Below are 19,969 nucleotides of genomic sequence, written 5' to 3' on the forward strand. Positions count from 1 at the left end.
CTCCCTTCCTCGGCAAACTCCCTTTCCCGGAACAAAAGAACATAGTCGACTAGTCAACGTTGAAAATCGCGGACCAAAAAAAAAACAGCCCCGTTTACAGCCCCGTTCCGAAGACTGCAAGGGAGTCTAGGTGATACAGTTGTCGTTCCTAGATGAGGGTGGTTTCGCTACCCAAACATGAGAGCCGTTTCGATATTCCTCCGCACTATTTCCGTCGAAAGCAAAGTCAAATGCCGACTGCAATATCATCGCTACAGTTGTATACGGAAGTTCCTTGATCCTTGAAGCCATGGGAGAGAACTTTGGCCCGACGGTGGTCCTGTTATGCAGCTGACGTCCTGTCGTCCTGTTCCGCGATCTTGAGTAGAAACTCCTTGCTGATGTAAAATAATGACCAATGTTCCTCGGTACCATCAGATAACGCACCCTGGTATATAGACACACTTGGACAGCAAGAACGCACATCCACACGCAAAGACGCGGAATTCACAATACCAACTCAACTGAAGAATTTGAAAATTGTGACTGGCACGTTGATTGGCCGAAGGTTTGACCCTATAATTGTGCGAGGAGAAATTCTATTGGCTTTTTCTGAAGAATTTGCATGGGCACAGACACAAAGAGCTGTGAACTACCGCTAGTACCAGCCATGATGTCTATTGTTACAATCACGTCAAGGAGGTTGTTTGAGCTGCCTGATTACCCGTATTTCACAGTAAAACAATACCTGCCTAGAAAGATGTGAAACATGCCGCTGTGATTATCAACAGCTTGAAACATCGGTAGAAATTTAACGTTCAACGTTGTCATTTAGTTTGTACAATCAAGAACATAACCCGGGACAAAAATTTAGTACATCGAGTCAAGGAGGTTATATCTTAACATAGATAATTTCACTCAGTTTGTGCGTCGACAGTAGACAAAGTTAGAGACAGTAACCAAGAAAATGGACTGTATTTTGTTCCGTGTTCTCTCTATTCTTTTGACAAAAAGCTGCCCATAAATCAGATCGCAGTCCTATGTTTTCCCTATGTCCAACGTCGTTTCAGTTCAACTTCCTCGCTATGACGCGACAGGCACTCTATAAAAACATCGTACATCACTAGTTTACGAATTTCCAAATTAAACTTCTTTGGTTAGTTTATTTTCCTAGCTCTTCATACAAAGGGGGCAGATCACGTAACTGATTATCGCGATACACGCAGAAGTCTATTGCAGCAGTTCAGATTTATGTATGTTGAAACAGAATCTCAGTGTGAGTGCAAAATGATTAAACTTTAAAGAAGAAATAAGAATGATTCAATGAACGCTGGGTGTTTGTGGCCTTTGTCTGCGCTAGACAATGCAATACACATCCGGCTAACGAACTGCTGTTTATGTAATGAAAATGACGAGTTTGTTTAAGCAAGGAAGTTGAAATCTCCTTGGTTTAAGACATACTTTCCTATTTATAAGCCAAGATCTATCCCTAGCATTTATTTCTTTCCGACATGTAGAAATGAATATGAATGGCCCGTTCAATACGCGCCGACCGTAGGATTTCCAAATAAGTTGGAAATATCGGGCCAAACAAATCACAGCTTCATTAATTATGATTGTTTTTTTTTAGTATTTTGTAGACCTTTCTTTCTGACCTTGATTGTATTCCTAAAAATGTGGATGTCGTTTCTTTTTATAGTTGTATTTTGTTCCACTTTGTTCTGTCAGACGATGTCACGGGTAGACATACCAACCATTCAATACCCCCCGACACTCCCCCTTATTTTGTGTTTAAAATGCAAACCTCATTGCTTATTAATTGTCCAAGCATAGCCTAGGCTGGGTTGCAGGGGTAGTAGTTGCCGTAAACAGTTAACCCGCGACCCAAGCTTGGCTTTGAGAATAGGCGCCGCCAAGCCTTTGTCTGCCTATTTCCCCTACACGTCTGGTGTAAGGGTCCTAGAAATTCCTGTACAAGCGCGAGTCCAGGTATGTAAGAAAAAAACAAGGACATTACACGCCGAACCAGGAAAGTCATGTACACAGCCAGGACACAGAACATTTCACAGGTGTGTAAGTCCCTTGAAACACCTGGAAATTATTGATTTCGTGCAGTGCAGTTGGGACAAGATTGAAAATGTGGAAACATGCAAACATGGGGCATCAATGGGATTTCTTGCTTACTTAGGTCTACTCCCATCCATAAGCATATCATACAGACAGATCTGAGGTTGGGTGACTCTGCAAACGATGTAACTACAAAATGATCTCCAATTTTTTGCATCCAAATCTGATGCCCTTTTTGGCCACACTCAAGTAGCCCTTTTGGCTATCAATTCTCCCTTGCTTGCACAGCAGGGACAAGGTTGATAACTTAGCCACGCTGCCCATCCTGGGGCATAGGGCATGGTCTAGATGCTTCCATCCAAGGTTGCGTGAAGGAATATGCCATTTTTCTTTAAGAGCAGGAGGAAATGTCTAAAAAACTGGATCACAGGTAGGATGGCTTTGATAATGTCACGGATCTAGGCACGTACAAATGGAGCATCCTTAAACTTTCATAGAATAAACAAAGAAATGTCTGTTACCAAGGCAACCACGAGCAGGATCATCAGAAGGAGGGTGGCGCCGAACAGGATGCCGATCAGCAGCCAATCAGGCGAGAGCAGCAGGTCTGCGTCCAGGGCGATGCCGCTCTGGATCAGTGCACGCGGCGTGGTGGGGAAGAACGGGCCATCCTCCGAGCACTGAGCGCCATCTGCCATCACTCGCACGTACTGCAGGGAGAAGGTTGGAATGTGAGATGTGTGACGAAGCTGCGGTTAGTACAGGTACAGATTTACTGATTGATTGTGTCACTGAATAGAACACAACAAATACTTTTGCTACATCATTCTTTGCTTCGACCCTTGAAATATTTTCATAGACAAAATTTGAAAACTTCCAAACATACAACAGTACATTAAGTAAGCTGAAAAACAACACCATAACATACTGACAAGACCAAGTGATTTTCAAAGGAAATCAACTGAAAAGAACACAAACACACATACATGCAGAATGATCAAATAATTTTCAAAAACATTTGAAGCACTTCCCCTACTACAAAAAGAAGATGTTATGTGAACACAACAATGTTCTGTGTTTTGACCAGTGCTCTACTCACCATTTTCTTGTTGATGTTGGTGCTGAGGTAGAAGACGTAGACTCCCGGGTCGGAGAACCGGTAAGCGAAGAGCGTGGTGGCGGTCTGCACCTGGCTCTGCATCTCCGCCAGCTGACGGAAACCGCCGTAGTCAAACTGCTCGTTCGTGTTGTACAGGTTGTCTCTGTGAGAAAAACAGAGCAAAGTGTTTTCATCACATACTATTATGAGACATCAAAACTGCAAGTGACCACAGGAGGCTGCTAAGGGGCCCATACTCTAATCATTTCTTCCATTTACAACTCCTACCAACACACCAAATATCGTCAAGACAAATTCTGAAATCATTCTGTCCACAAACACTCACATGTACCAAAACAAAGGCACTAAAGACTGAACACAAACAAAAACTAGAAAGGCCGACATTTGCTTAGGAGCAAATACAGCATGTTGCAATCCATCTTCATGCTTGAAAAAATGCCCAAATTCAACAATTTGAATCAATGTTTGCTCAAAGGGAAAATGAAGTACTGTGGGCACTTGGCCTACACACTATCATGCCGAATTTTAGGTCATTTGGTTTCAATATAAGGGCATAGGCGCCAAAAATATACATTTTTTAGTTAAAAATGGCTAAAAACCCCCAAATAACTCATTTTATAAGTGCTCTATGAAGAAAGTGTTGATGGGGTCCTGTTGTCATATGTCCAATTTACCTTTGTACCAAATTTCAGATCATTTGGTTTACATACAAGGGCATAGAAGCCAAAAATATACATTTTTAGTCAAAAATGACTGAAAACCCCAAAATAACTAATTTTTGAAGTGATCTATGAAGAAAGTGTCAATGGGGTCCTGTGAGCATATGTTCAATGCACCTCTGTACCAAATTTCAGGTCATTTGGTTTCTATACAAGGGCATAGGAGCAAAAAATATACAGTTTTTAGTCAAAAATGGCCAAAACCCATAAAATAACTCATTTTTTAAGTAAGGCCATGTTGATTTGATTATATGGATGACATCCTCTGGGAACTCCAAAATTGGTGCGAGCGAGCGAATAAAAAAAAAGTTTGGCCCAAAAAAAAAGTTGGCTTCAGTATGAAATCAAAGTGGCCAGGAAGGTTGAACATAGGACTAAACACACATAGTATGGTATACCAACAGTTAGATGTTGCGACCAGTACAGCATACGGGTGCAAAACATTTTTTTTCTTCTTGGACCAATCTGAAATAAACAGACCTGAAAAAAATCAGACGAACGGGGTTCGTCAATTGCAAAATGGACACACTATGTCGGCGGGTGTTTGGGGTCTTACCGGGCCAAAAAGACAACAAAAGCGAACTGAGTAGAGGTTATAGTCACTTGTACCAAGTTTCTACAGGCAAAGGTACAGAGACAGTTAGCCTTTATTACATGATGATGGGATATCAAAATGCCAGTGGTAGTCCAATGATCCACCAAAGAGATTCCTTTGTAGCAAAATTGACCAATTACCATTGTTTTGAGTATTATCAGTTCTCAAGTTTCCACAGACAATTAGGTCCAGGTTCACGTCCACCTGGAAATGATCCTCTGGACCTGAACGGGACCTATCCTGAATTTACTGGTACATGTACAAACCCCTACCAAAATACTTTTTTTTTTCTTTCTGTCCTTTCACATCTTATTCTTTGACTTTTGAGATTTATTTTGGCATTCTATGGCATCAGTTATCGATTTTCTAATACTTTTTTTTCAATCTACAGAATATTTGTGCTCATTTTACAGCTGCTTTGCACAATTTACTATGTGGTCCAAAACTTTTTTTTTTTGGAAATGGCCGAAAATTGGTGCGAGCGCGGATGTCATCCATATAATCAAATCAACATGGCCTAAACAATGAATAAAGCGTTGATGGGGTTCTGTGCTCATATGTCAAACGCACATATGTACCAAATTTCAGGTCATTTGGTTTTAATACAAGAGCATAGGAGCCAAAAATATACATTTTTAGTCAAAAATGGCCAAAAACCCTAAAATAACTAATTTTTTAAGTGATCTATGAAGAAAATGTTGATGGTTTTCTGTTGTCATATGTCCAATGCACCTCTGTACCAAATTTCAGGTCATTAGCTTGTAATACCAGGGCACAGGGGCCCAAAATATACATATTTTGTCTAAAAATGACCAAAACCCTAAATATCATAAATTCTAAGGCTTCTATCAAGAAAGTGAAAAAAACGTCTGGGGGTATTTGCTATTTCTACCACCCTGCCAAATTTCAACTCATTTGGCCAAAAAAATGAAAAAATTAATCCCATTTGAAGAATTTGACAGGAGGAGAAGAAGAAACAAAGGAAAAGCAATATATTGCAATCCCATACTGTAGTATGGATTGCAATATAACAAAGGAAAAGCAATATATTGCAATCCCATACTGTAGTATGGATTGCAATATAATTATACATTGGCAAAAGTTATAAGACTATGATGACTGTACCTGTCATACAATGAAAAGGTCTGCAGGCCTATTTGAGCTTCTCATAAATAAACAAAGGTTCAAACAAACCAGCCGTACCTGTCGTACACCGGGTAGTGGTCGTTGGACACCTCAAAGAACATAAGCTCGTTCCACAGCAGGCACACCGTGGGGTTGGCAATGCCCTCGTAATATGATCCGTTGATGGTGGAGAGCGCCAGCAGCCGTCTCCTGGCCCCGCCCGACAACGGGAGGGTTCTTGATGTTCCGGCAGATGTCTTGACATTCTCGGTGACGAGGCCGTCGACCTCCGTGGTGCTGGGGTCGTACACACCCAGGAAACCCACGTCTGCAGGGGAAACAAAGTCAGACATGGTTCATAAACAAGTCCTTTCAAAGCTTCAAAGGGCAATAGAGCATACTATTAGAATAATATTCCGATTAACACTGGTCACTGTAAATTTAGAATTGCCACAAACAGACACAGACATGGAATGTTATAGAGGAAGGCAATTTTATATGAATGTTGAAGGTCAATGACATGTTTTCCTATATCTAGTAAAAAGTGAATTGGGGGCAAAAGAATGTTAAAAATGTGTCCCTGAAATTGAAAGTATGACTTACAAAATCTTGAATTTCTTGTGTTTAACAAGGATAGAAAAAGGTATGCAAAACACAGCTAAAACCTTCCTTTACTTCAGACCACCAAAACTACTACATGTAGATCTCCATTTCTGCGCAAAAGAAAAATAAAACAAACAAACCAGACAGCAGCTCTTACCCGACATCTGCACCAGATGAACGGACTCTGGAGTCCCGTCACTGTACTTGCAGTTCTCCTTCTTCAGGGCGATCCTGCTGTTGATGACCTTAGTCAGCTCGTTGTAGGCGTACTCCGTCTGTGGTTGGGAAGGAGAGGAGGAAAGTTACAAGCAGAACCAGGGAAGACATTCTAACTGGTACAGGTTTCAAAACTCTCACTCTGCTGAGATAATCAGAAACTTGTGCAAACAGACTCATGCAGAAAAGAACAACTGACAGACCTCCAAAAAAAATGCACACTAAGGTATCCTTTCCCCCCCTCCCCCAACTTCTGTAACAGCTGTGTCTATCACAAATGAAAAATGCCAAAGAAGAGTTCAGCACAGTTGGTTTCATAAGTTAACAGACACAGTACACAAGGAGTGCCAGTGCATGGCATATCCATACCTTTGGAAATCTGCAGACTACAGAGCCAGAACCTATTGACAGACATTTCAGAACACGTCCTTGTACAAGTTACTTGAACATTAAGACAGGTGTTTCTCTTCAATCAATGCTTTCATCATCTACAGGCAAGAGTTCAAACTGTGTCACTGATGAAAGACACTGGATGGTTGTCTGAAATGTCTGACCGTTTCCAAAACATATCCAGTTGCTTGAGTAACCACTTTTTGGCATATCTTATTACCTGGATGTCTAACTTTTATGAAAGTACCCACCTTGACCGAGCCGTTGGGGTAGTTGACCTTGAGCGTGGGCTCGTCGCTCAGCGGGTCGCACACTAGCTGGATTCTGCTCTTCTGCAGCAGCCGGCACTCAAGGTCACAGATCTCCTCAAGGTCATCCACCTGGCACTGGCAGATACCCAGCAATCCGTCATACCCCAGGTACGCAGCTTCTGAGGAACACACCTGTATAGGAACAAGGTACAGGTACAAAACATCATGTTATAATCCAGGTAACTACCTCTGGATCATCCCTGGCACTGGCAGATATCCAGTTATCCATCATAGCCCAGGTATGCAGCCTCAGAGGAACACACCAGTACAGGAACAAGGTATATGTGAACAACTGAACAGGAACAAGCTACATGTGAACAACTGAACAGGAACAACACAAATCACATAATAGATTGGATTCATGAGCCCACCTCAGTGCTGCAGTAAGTGATCCACTGCTCCTCGGTGAGACAGTTGCCCTCCTGGTTGCGGTGCTGGTTCTCCCCGCAGATGTCAAACACGTGCTCCACACAGTCCTGCTCGCGGCCCGTCATGACGCGGAACCCGGCCGCACACGGGCACGTCCGGTCACTCGGCTGTTGGAGAGAGGAAGGACGTTAACACCACAAAACGGATTTACAAAAGTCTTGTCACTCCGCTGTTGGAGAGAGGAAAGACGTTAAGCAGGAACAGGTACTGAGTGGTATTAGACAACATTAACTAACTGTCCTCCCATCGGGCAAAGTCATGTACAAGTGAAGAAGCACCAAAATAACTGACTTTCAGAATGGTACTAAGTATATTTAGACACAGCTATGAAACTTATGGTTAACAGCCAACATGTTCAAAAAATCTCATCTTCTGATTGGTTGATAGCCAACATTTTTAGAAAATCCCATCTTCTGATTGGTGAATAGATAACAAAGTCACCTGGAAGTCCCTGCCCGATCCCGTGCAGACACATCCGGTTGCGCCGGTTCCCGGTTGGCTGGACTCGCCGCCGCAGTGGAAACAGGCGGTCTGGGCCTGCAGGTGGTTGAAGTGGTCCACGGCACACTCCAGACAGTCGGCTGGCCCCTCGGCAAACTCCACCGGCTGGTAGGAACCGGGAGGACAGGCGGCGGGGAGGGACACACCCGACTCGCAGTAGTAACCTGGACAGTAAAATACATGGTGAGTTAGTGGCACACTCCAGCCTCACAGTAGTAGCCTGGAGAGTAGAATACATGGTGAGTTAGTGGCACACTCCAGCCTCACAGTAGTAGCCTGGAGAGTAGAATACATGGTGAGTTAGTGGCACACTCCAGACAGTAGTAACCTGGACAGTAAAATACATGGTGAGTTAGTGGCAAACTCCAGACAGTCCGCCGGCCCCTCGGCAAACTCCACTGGCTGGTAGGAGCCTGGCGGGCAGGCGGCAGGGAGAGACACACCCGCCTCACAGTAGTAACCTGGATGTAGACACTCAGTACTATTAGTGAAAAACAGTATAAATTCATGAACAAGATACCATGGAAGACTAGCATTACTTAGATGAATATCAAATAAAAAGATTACATTCAAGAACAATGTAATGAAAATAGTTTATAGTTTATTTAAAAGCATGTGCAATTAACATCAGAGCAATGTAAAAGGACTTTGAGTGAGAAAAAGTCACAATTGAACAGGACACTGAACAGGATTATTTCCTGAGAGGAGTTCAGAGGCCATCTACATTGGGGCTTATTGATGATCCCTCAACAGAAGCCGATGCTGACTGAGTCATTTCAAGTAAAAAAGGTTCAGAAGACTGTTTATTGGTGAGTGCTTTATGTTGTGTACAGAAATAATGTGTGAAAAAAACATGCCATGTGAAAGGCTGTGAAGATGGCAAGGAAATTACCAATATTGACAATTATAGTAAAGTTAAAACAGCTAACAAGAAAGGCAATACATCTAATCTTTAGGCATTTTGAATTTGAGAGATGACTGACCGGGTGGACATGGGTAGGAGTTGGTGGAGTTGACTCCGAACGTGGCGGAGTCGTTGCTGGCGGGCTGGTCGGACGAGGCCCCCTCCAGACACACCACCCCCGCCCGACAGGTGGTACAGGCCGGCTGGGATGGGTCGCTGTTGTAGGTACCTAGTGGGTTGGAGGAGGCATGATTTTTAATTAAAGTGTTGTTCTGCAGTTTATAGTTGTTAGCCTCTGTCACTCAGTATTGGTATCATTTGTGTACATGCTATTCTAATGTCATAATATAGGAAGAATATAGAGTAGATCATTCTAGTCTAAATGGATTTTCTAGGAGCCATGATTTTGAATTACAGGCTGTGGTGTTCTGTAGTTTTTTTTTAATAGTTGTTAGCCTCTGTCATTCTGTATTGTTATCATTTGTGTACATTCTATCCTAATGCCAGAATAAAGGAAGAATAGACTAGATTGTCGATGAAGATTAGACATCCCGGTAATAAGATACGCCAAAAAGTAGTTACTCAAGCAACTGGATATGATTTTGGAAACGGTCAGACGTTTCAGATGATATCCACCATCTTTCATCAGTGACTGAGTGAATAAACTAGATCATTCCAGCCTAATGGATCTTGAATGAACATCAAACATCAAACCTACCTGCTCGGCAGATCTGACACACGTTCTCAAAAGTGTCCCGCGGCGTGCAGTCACAGTCGTGGTAACCCACGGGGCACTTCAGCGGCACGATGGTTCCTACAACATTCACAAAAGAACAATCATTTTTAGACAAGATCAAGACACAAGATTTGATATTTCTCTGTTTATGTCAGTTTCGAAAATGCTACTAAATGATTACTAGCTGTAACAGCTTCAACTCTAACATATCAGATATCAGACAAGGAAAGAACACTTGTCAATGTGCAGATTTCTTTAAATTTGTCAAGGGCAAAACTTTAAAGAAATTATCAAGGATTTTCTCTGCAATAAACTGCCCAGAACCAAAGTGTTAGAAACATTTAATGAAAGTTAGACATCTGGGTAAGCAATATTTAAAGTCAATTTAAATCTCTACAATCTACCAATTAGTAGATCTTCAGTAGATATTGAATATCTTAAAACAAAGTTTAGTACTAGTAGTAAGAAGTTTTTATTACCAAGTCATATTCAAGACATTACTGAACATAAGTGATTTTCCTTATGAATACAAAAGGAGAGCTTGTAAATCAGCTTACCAGCTTCTGTGTTGTTGCACTCAGTCCCTGGGCAGTAGTGGCCCTCGGGACACTCCAGTGGGTAGGAGGAGCCGGCGGGACAGTGGTACCCGGGGGGACACGGCAGCTGGGTGATGGAGTGGTTACAGTAGAACCCTGGATGGGAGAGATGCAAAATGATGTTGTTGTTAAAGCATGTAACTTTTCATGTAGCCCTCTTGACTTCCAAATTCTCTATTATGCAAAAACTGCCTCTGATAATCTATACAAGTCTACAATCACTTGACCATCTTTGTGCACCATTTGCTAGAACAGCAAATCAGGCAAAAAATGAGTCCAATGGAATGAACAGCAAAATCTACAAATCCTAAACTGAAATGTTCCAGTTGCTGAGTACCTGATAAAGCATTTAACTTTTATCTAATTTACATAAAGTTTGTGTTTCTCTGGCACCATGTACTCACCGGCCTGGCAGAGTGTCTGGTTCATGGAGCCCTCGGGGCAGTAGGTGCCTTCGTCACACAGGATCCCGGTGAAGGTGGTTCCTCCGTCCGGACAGTAGAACCCGGCCGGGCAGGGGTGGCACTCGAACAGGCCTGCAGGGGCAGGAATGTGGGATTTATAACTTATACTTCTGTGGGTTTGTTACTGTTATTTCTTTTGTTGTAGTACACAGAGCAAATTTTCTGTATCTGGATTCTGTACAGCCGGTTCAACTAAGTAAGAGTTCTTCAGTGTAACACACCAGCTTTGCAAGCACGAGGCACAGTAGCAGGTGGTTGCAATTTATACTAAACAACCTGTCATTTGCGCAATCATCTAGCTGCAAGTGTTCTTTAAGGCTATCTAGTGAGGATGCATTAGTTGGTGATGATAAGTTTCATTCCACAATGCATTTAGTTCCAAACCAAGGAAGAACTCATTTTTTTTTAAATAAAGTTTTAAGCCCAAAACATTTTCTACTTAATCCAGTACCCTAATTTTGTTCAGGGCACTATTTCAAGCTAGAATTTAGACTAAAATTTAATATTAGGAACAACAGAATCAAAGCAATATTTCAAATTCTGCACAGAATGAAAAGCTACTGCATACTCTGCAGATGAGGTAACTATTAGTCAAGAGGAAAACCACCCACCTCCCGCTCCTACAGTATCCCTGTACGTCCCCACAGGACACTCCTCCGGTTCAATGGTTCCTTCCACACAGAAGAAGCCAATGGGGCAGGGGAAGGCCGTGTAGTTGGTGGTAGCTGCAATGTTTAAATATGTACATGAATATCAAATAAATACTGCTAGACCATTCACCCAAAGAATATCAAGTCAACATGTATTGTAATAAGCGTGAATCAATCAAAAGATCTTGCCAAAACTTGATAGCCTAAGTAACATGTTTTGCATGTTGACACACAGCCCCTCATATATCCGGCACTATTCACTGTAAAGCAGCCGACTACACACTGGCAATGTAGATTATAAGACATCACACACTGGCAATGTAGTACAAGACATTATAAGACATCATACAGTCTATTCTTAACTGTCCATCCTATTCAGAAGTAGCTGACCCATACCTTAACTTGTTTCATCTTATTCACATCTAATTTTTGAGGGTCAGGTGAAAAGTGGAATTCACTTCTCGATGCCCTCTTGTCTTGAATAACAATTATCAAGAAAAGCATCAACAATACAATAAGGTGACAATAATGAAAAAAGAGAGAACCTGACCTTCGTACTTGCACCAGTACCCAGGCGGACATGGCAGGCAGGTGCTCATGTTGGTGGCGCCGGGCTCTGCGGAGTAGGTGGCGTTGGGGCAGGCGGTTTTGGGGTGGTTGTAGGGACAGTAGTACCCGGGGGTGCAGTCCTGAGGGACCGTGTCGTTAGCCGTGCAGATCTTACCCGCGGGGCAAGTGGAACATTCCGTTGCCGTGGCGGCACCCTCTCTGTCCACCACTAGGCCAGGGGGGCAGCGCGACACGTCCAACGCACCTGGGGGGGGGGGATTGGTAAAAGTATGTTCCACTTAGTTAAAATTACCAAATCGCCATGAATATTTTGGTCCATGACATGTCTAGTAGTAGAAGTAGTAGTAGTAGTGGGGGGGGGGATTGGTAAAAATATTTTCCACTTAGTTAAATTACCAAGTCGCTATGAATATTTTGGCCCATGACATAAACACTACTAGTATATACTATAGTAGTAGCAGCAACAGTAGTAGTAGTTGTATGTGTTATAAATTCCATGATGGCTACAGATCCGCTTCACTTGGGTTACCTACAAAGTTACCATTCAGTGCTGAAATAACAATGTCATTCAAACAATTTCAAAGTTCACCAGTTTCCTTTATCAGCGACTTCTTACTCAATGCCTGACACCACTTCTTTTTCAGGAGGTCCTTGAAACACAGTAAAGACTTGAAAATGATCAGGTAGAGCTAAGCAGGGTTTGCCATATCAATGGTAACACTAGAGATGTGAGATTCCCTCACCTTCCAGACAGTAGTATCCATAGGGACAAGGCTGCCCCATGGTGGGGTCCGTGCCGTCAGGGGTGGGGGTGTCACTGCCACTGTAGCACAGGTACCCTGCAGTACAGTCCCCGGCCTCACGCCCGCCAAGGCAGTATTTACCTGGGGAAACAACAACAGGAGAAATGTAACAACCACCCACCCACGCTCGCATGCACAAACGTGCACGCGCACAAGCGCACACACACGGGACAATAGGAAACATTGCAATTGAACCTCTTAGGCGCTAATTCTTGGGAAATAGAAGATATTTTCATCATTCATGCTGTCTGTACCATGGACTTTTTGGAGAAAACAGAAAATACTCCTCATAATTTGTACTACACAGTACAAACAAGACTTGCTCCCGAATTCTGGTAAACAGATAGCACTTTGACACTTCTTCCTGGCCCTTACACTGCCTAAGCCAAAGTCTTCAACAGGAATGCAATCTTACCTGTTGGGCACTGCTGACACTGGTCAGGCCTCTCCAGCCCTGTGACACCACCCAGGGTTTGGGTGCCGTTGGGACACAGCGTGGGGTTGTCCGACCCAGCGGGGCAGTAGGAGTACGGCAGGCACGGCTCGGGCTGGGTCGTGTTGCCGATGCAGAAGGACCCCGCTGGGCACGGGTCGCAGTCATTGCTGCCCGTGGCAGTCTGGTAGGTGCCTGGGAAAAATGAGAGAAAATATTGCAAATGCATTGAAGTTCGCAGGTATTTAATTTCATGGTAGCAGGAAAAAGGCCTGTTCGCGGTGGTTTGAAGTTCACGGCAGCACCATGCATTGTAGTCTCTTACTGCCATGAAAACATGTTCGCAGTGGCAAACATAAAACCACCAGGAACATTTCTGCATTTACAGTAAGGCACTGAGATATGACGGCCCACAAATAGAAGAAGATCAAAATGTACCAGAGTTAAAATATACTAGAAAGCCAAAAGCACAGACAACTTGCTTGTCTTAAGACTATGACAGTTGCAAGGAACATTTGGGACACATTTGTCATCATTATATATATTTCTGCAGAATGTCCAAAAGCAGTCAATTCTGTTGTATGTAAAACTGCTAGATTCTGCTCACACAGCTACCAGTACTTGTCTGGTGTAACTATGACATATGTTGCATTCAAAGTTGTGGTCTTCAAAAAAAAAAAGTTATGATGATATCTGTACTTTAGATTTACAAGAAGAGACAACATTGCTTATGCTAATGACTATAGAGTAGTTTTTCCTTCTGAAATACCACACAAAGTTAATTCCTTACCAGGAGGACAGTGCGGCCAAGCCATGGCGTAAATCGGACAGAAGTACCCAGTGGGACTGGCAAAGGTTAAAATGCTAATGAAGATATCCCAGACTAGTTCTTTTGCTGAAACTGTAACAGAAAGCTTACCAGGAGGACATCCCTGCGGCCAGCCGGAGGTGTTGGGACAGAAGTACCCGGCGGGACAGGCGAAGGCCGCCGGCTGCGGGGAGTCGATCTCAGCGTAGTCTGGGCAGTAGAAGTTCTCATCGCACGGCCCGGTCGGCGCAGACAGACCCGTCCCTCCGCAGTAGTACCCGGGGGAGCAGGGTCGGCAGTCCGACACGTTCTGGCCGTGGGTGTCGGGGTTCATGGTGCCAGCAGGGCAGGCGATGGCAGCAATCGCTCCTGCAGGGACAAGAAGTTTAGAGAGTTTGCATTGGGTTTCTGAAAATGCTTTATACTGAACTAACACATTATGTCTTATGCCCAAATCAAGGAAGGCAATTACACAAAATCTGGTTGCCTCACCACAGATTGTGTGAATATGCTAGCTTTCCCTTGAAAACCGTGGGAAATCAAAATAGGTTGCCTAGGCCATATGGAAAAGAGCAGCTACAATGGCATCTGCAGTAACATCTTTCCATAGACATAGCCTTCTATTTTACAGGACAAAGCTATGCTTACAACAGTTATGCATGCTTTGAGAGCAACGGACAGACCAACCCAGACCAAACTTACTCAACCTCCCACCCACCAATCAATCACAGTTTTCAGTCACCAGATTACTACTGTCAATCAGTCTATACACAGTATGATGTATAATATTAAAAAACAATAGCAACAACAAATATTACCAGTCTGAGACTACTCGCTAGTTAACATCTGATAATTAATAGGAGGAAAAATGAAAAATCTAAACATATTTGATGATTAAAGCATCCCTGAAAATGCCTGGGAATAACAACCCTACCTTTAGGACAGTAGTAGCCCTTCTGACAGGGGTCGTTGACCCCGTCGTTAGGCGTGGCTGACCGGGAACCGTTCAGACAGAGGTAGCCGGCGTTGCAGTGCCCGGTGGGGTACTCCTGACCGGTCTCGTTACAGTAGTAGCCAGGCGGACACAACAGGCAGCCGGACACCTCGCTCAAGCCTGTGTAGTTGCTGTAGTAGCCTGGAAGTAAAAAAGGGGTGGTAATGTTAAAACCATTCAGACAGAGGTAGCCGGCACTGCAGTGACCGGTGGGGTACTCCTGACCGGTCTCATTACAGTAGTAGCCAGGTGGACAGAGCAGGCAGCCGGACGCCTCTCGCTCAAGCCTGTGTAGTTGCTGTAGTAACCTGGTAAAAAGGTGAGGACAATCTTTTAAACTCTGACTGTTTGGTTCAAAACATCCACATAGTTTTATACATCATGAATAGTATTCTAAATAACATGATTCTTAAATAAAACAGCCTAATGTGAAAATCATCAGTATAAGTAGGTTTAGACTCAACAGGTCTCCAGGACAGGATTAGTGTTAAGTTTTTATTTCAGCAAATGTTGGCAAGTGAATTTGTCTCCAGTGAAAATAGAACCTGCAACAATGTGTCCTATAAGTTTTCCTGTCCTAATGTTGCAAAGCTCATAAAGCTAAAAGAATGGATAAAGAACACAAACACACCACAAAACTCCCTTTAATTTGCATCCTCATTTTTCTTCTTCAAATCTGAACAAAAGTAAGCAGAGACTTGTTGCCGATGGCTGAATAGAACAATTTCAAATGTAAAGAAAGACACATTGTCAAGCAAATCAACCAAATTGAACCAACCCCTTCTCACCAATGGTAGTAGATGAGGAACACAAACACATAGTGCACAGAAAATCTTGCTTTTTCATCATTTTTTTTTACTTCAAAAGTAAGCAGGCCTAGAGATTTGTTACTGACTTGAACCAACACTAATCACCAATGGGATTAGATGAGGAACGGAAACACATAGTGCAGCAAAAACTCTTACTTTTTCATCATTTTTTTACTTCAAAAGTAAGCAGAACTAGAGATTTCTTACTGACTCGAACCAACACTTGTATACTCACCGATGGGACAGGGGTTCCCGTTATCCCCGGTCCCCGGCTGGCAGTAGTACCCCGGAGGGCAGGGCAGCGTGTCGTTCATGCCCCTCTCCGGGCAGGTGGTGCCCTCGGGACACTCCGTACAGTTCCCCCGACCCAGGTACGGCTGGTACGTGCCCTTGTCGCATGGCTGTTCCATCACGGCCGCCGCGGGGCAGAAGTGACCCACGGGACAGATGTAACCCATGACCCCGTCCGTGGGATTGGGCACAGAGGAACCCATGACACAGACATAGCCTGGGTCACAGTCCCTGCTCTGGCCTGGAGGGGTGTGACATAATGTATGACAGTGAGTGACAGTGTTTAAAGGCAATTCAACCTCTTTAGCTGGATGAAACTGGCAATTTACTTCTGGACATTTTGAGTGACATCCATCACTATTCTTCAAGCTGGATGAAATTGGAGATTTACTTCCCGATGTTTTGAGTGACGTCTATCTCTTTTATTTAGTGTTACTACACTGAACAATAAGTGCTTATCAGTGCCTGATTACCATTCTACATTTCTGTGTCTATTTCTGTGCAAATCTTTATCATGCTATTTCAGCACACATATAAAGTTAAACATAATTTCTGTCAGTTCAAAAGCTTAAGAAACAAAACCATTCGTATCAGTCATTGCAGTGGTTAGGAGGGTGCTACGGGTTAAGTATTTTGAATTGTTCAATCTAGTTGGAGTTAGTGGTAGGAGACTTGAGAAGTAAAATGTCTGCAATGGACAGACGTATGAATCAACCTGATCCATGCCCAAGTATGACCAGTTCTATTGTAAGAAAAGGTTACATGCAACAGTATTTGTAACTGTTACAAAAGGCTCCACTCTCGAGGTGTTGCCAAAAAGGCTGCACCATACCTGTAAGTGAAGACTCCGGGGTGCAGTACTGTCCGGGGTCACAAGGGTCACAGTCCGACACGTTCTGGTTCCCCACCCCGGTGGAGATGCTGCCCGAGGGGCAGGGGGTGGGCTGGTAGGACCCCTGGGGGCAGTAGTTCCCCCTGGGGCAGATGGTTTCTGTGGGGGTGGGGGTGATCACGCTCCCATTGCAGTAGTACCTGTTGGAATAGGGATAAACAATGCTCAGATATACAGCAACAAAAGAAGAGACTGTCAGAAAGGTTTAGCATATCATATCATCTGCAATTCTATTGGTTTGGTTTTGTATTACTGTAATCTTGGTTTTCTCAGTCCCCTGCAGACTCATAGGACAAGCTGAATGGTGGATGACATTGGTCACAAAGCGGACCTTGTTCACTGACAAACGACACAGAATTGACGAGTATTACTGCATTGACTGCTTTATTATTGTTGCCAGCAATAAAATTCATTCATTCATCCATACTTGAAGCATAACACGGAGTTTTCACAGTTGTATATGTAAAGTACAAACAGTACATAACACTTACCCAGCATAACATAGCCCCTCCCCAGCAGGCAGCTCATGTTGTAGTGTAAGGTACACATATACAACATTACATAACACTCACCCAGCATAACACAGCCCCTCCCCAGCAGTGGCCAGGCCTGGTACAGAGCAGTAGTACATGGCAGGCAGCTCACGTTGTAGTGTAAGGTACACATATACAACATTACATAACACTCACCCAGCATAACACAGCCCCTCCCCAGCCGTAGCTAGCCCAGGCACAGAGCAGTAGTACATCGGAGGCAGCTCACGTTGTAGTGTAAGGTACACATATACAACATTACATAACACTCACCCAGCATAACACAGCCCCTCCCCAGCCGTAGCTAGCCCAGGCACAGAGCAGTAGTACATGGGAGGCAGCTCATGTTGTAGTGTAAGGTACACATATACAACATTACATAACACTCACCCAGCATAACACAGCCCCTCCCCAGCAGTGGCCAGGCCTGGTACAGAGCAGTAGTACATCGGAGGCAGCTCACGTTGTAGTGTAAGGTACACATATACAACATTACATAACACTCACCCAGCATAACACAGCCCCTCCCCAGCCGTAGCTAGCCCAGGTACTGAGCAGTAGTACATCGGAGGACACGGCAGGCAACTCTCCTCGCCCTCTCGGTTCTTCTGATCGCTGTAGGTGCCGATGGGACAGGGGTGCTGGTTGGCGCGCTCCGTCCGGTTGGGGCAGTAGTGGCCCTCGGGACAGGAGGAGTTGGACAGAGAGGTTACTGCCTGGGCTGTGTTGTCACAGAAATAACCTGGGCACAGGAGAGGAAAGATACAATGTAAGGGTACAATAACAACTCTGGGAAGGCAGGTTGTTGTAATAACAGCACAAGTTCAGAACCAGGGACAGGGGGGTGACGGTCTGAGATGTGTTGTCACAAAAATAACCTGTGGACAATAGAGATACAATGTATAAGTACACAATTATAGCACCATTAACTCCGGGAAAGGGAAGGCAGGCTGTTGTAATAACAGCACAAGTTCAGCACCAGGGACAGGGGGAGGTGACAGCCTGGGCAGTGCTGTCACAGAAATCTCAAGAAACACACTATTTTTAGTTACAATTTTGTAAGAGCTGCAATTATCTCTACTGTAATACAATAAGCGACAATATATATTCTAGATTTGTCTCATTTGAATGGCAACGTTCTCTTAAGAATTTTTCATCCAGTTGTAAAGATCTTTCTTTCCTTCAAATGGGGTTTTCATTCTTCACAAAGAAGATGGTAAGTTGATCTGACCAATGTAATATGTTCTGACCATCATAAGTAAACACTGGTGTTTTATAGATTTCTCTTCTATTATAGATTTCCTCAAAGAAAAGACAATAAGTATCTCTAACCAGCGGGACAGGGCTCGCAGGTGGCCTGAGTCAGCTGGTCCTGGTAGTAGCCGCTGTCGCACCGCTTGGGCTCGGGTCCGGTCCCCAGGGCACACTCGTGGCCGCGGGGGCAGACGTATGCCGTGGGGACGCTCTGGCCCTCGGGGCAGTAGTAACCTGCAGACACGGCAATATGGAGGGGTTACATGGAGAATAATGTGTCATGGGAGGAACACAAAACTCTATAGGCACCTCTATTGACTACTACAAGATTTAATCTTGAGAAACTTAGATAAGCCATAATTACCATGAAGTAACCGTGCAAGTTAGCATCAATGCTACTTTAAAGCAGCATGAAAATTTAATCATCAGTTCTGCAATGAGCACCAGTTTTAACAGGGTTAAGAGAAAAGGAAAATAGAGCTTCCTGGTCACTTCAGTCCTTCTGATCAAAGAACTCTAATAACTTACAATCAGTTAGTTTCAACAACCTTTCAGAAAAAGTGACATTTTGCATTAAGGAAACTGACTTTCATGCAAAGCCATTTTGATACGTCAGTCTGATGGCCAAATTTCAAATAACTTGTCTATAATTTCATGTCCATTGCATGTTACACATGCCTAAATTACCTGGATAACAGCAACATTAGCCTTACAGCTAGTTCCCTTCTTGCTAACCACACGTGTAAGCTTATCAGGATAACAACAAAGTGATTAGAGCTAGTTCCCTTCTCAGTTACACACGTTTGTAGCTTACCTGGATAACACTGCCCAGAAGGTGCCGTGAGCGCCGTGCCATTACAGAACCAGCCGGCGGTACAGGGGCTGCACAGGTCCTCATCTGTCAGGCCTGGGGTGGGGCTGTAGGTGCCGTTACCACAGGGCAGGGGGAACCCACTACCCCCCGGGCAGTAGTACCCTGGGGGGCACTCAACCTGGTAAGGATGACACAATAGGATAAAGGTGAACAACATTGTATACTGGGGTGGGGCTGTAGGTGCTGTTACCACAGGGCAGGGGGAACCCACTACCCCCCGGGCAGTAGTACCCTGGGGGACACTCAACCTGGTGGGGACGCAACAGTGGAATAAACATCAGCGTAAAATCAACAGTATTTGTT

At 43.9% G+C, this 19,969-nt stretch overlaps 1 protein-coding gene across 1 annotated transcript in view; it reads right to left on the reverse strand.

The window, feature by feature from the left end:
- LOC118417398 overlaps positions 1-19,969 on the reverse strand; it is a 162,503-nt gene that overhangs the window by 41,075 nt on the left and 101,459 nt on the right. The window contains exons 113-134 of the mRNA XM_035822954.1: positions 19,607-19,784; positions 18,871-19,026; positions 18,046-18,280; positions 16,946-17,145; positions 16,058-16,354; positions 14,954-15,154; positions 14,131-14,388; positions 13,194-13,406; positions 12,719-12,859; positions 11,956-12,219; positions 11,367-11,480; positions 10,696-10,827; positions 10,253-10,387; positions 9,678-9,773; positions 9,039-9,188; positions 7,996-8,219; positions 7,497-7,661; positions 7,066-7,257; positions 6,366-6,483; positions 5,684-5,933; positions 3,146-3,308; positions 2,568-2,756 (exon numbers count right to left, since the gene is read on the reverse strand). Coding sequence (XP_035678847.1) covers positions 2,568-2,756; positions 3,146-3,308; positions 5,684-5,933; positions 6,366-6,483; positions 7,066-7,257; positions 7,497-7,661; positions 7,996-8,219; positions 9,039-9,188; positions 9,678-9,773; positions 10,253-10,387; positions 10,696-10,827; positions 11,367-11,480; positions 11,956-12,219; positions 12,719-12,859; positions 13,194-13,406; positions 14,131-14,388; positions 14,954-15,154; positions 16,058-16,354; positions 16,946-17,145; positions 18,046-18,280; positions 18,871-19,026; positions 19,607-19,784 — 4,071 coding nt within the window. The remainder of the gene's footprint in view (positions 1-2,567; positions 2,757-3,145; positions 3,309-5,683; positions 5,934-6,365; positions 6,484-7,065; positions 7,258-7,496; positions 7,662-7,995; positions 8,220-9,038; positions 9,189-9,677; positions 9,774-10,252; positions 10,388-10,695; positions 10,828-11,366; positions 11,481-11,955; positions 12,220-12,718; positions 12,860-13,193; positions 13,407-14,130; positions 14,389-14,953; positions 15,155-16,057; positions 16,355-16,945; positions 17,146-18,045; positions 18,281-18,870; positions 19,027-19,606; positions 19,785-19,969) is intronic.

This window comes from Branchiostoma floridae, chromosome 6 (genome assembly GCF_000003815.2).
Source record: "Branchiostoma floridae strain S238N-H82 chromosome 6, Bfl_VNyyK, whole genome shotgun sequence".
In the NCBI taxonomy this organism is placed as follows: domain Eukaryota; kingdom Metazoa; phylum Chordata; class Leptocardii; order Amphioxiformes; family Branchiostomatidae; genus Branchiostoma; species Branchiostoma floridae.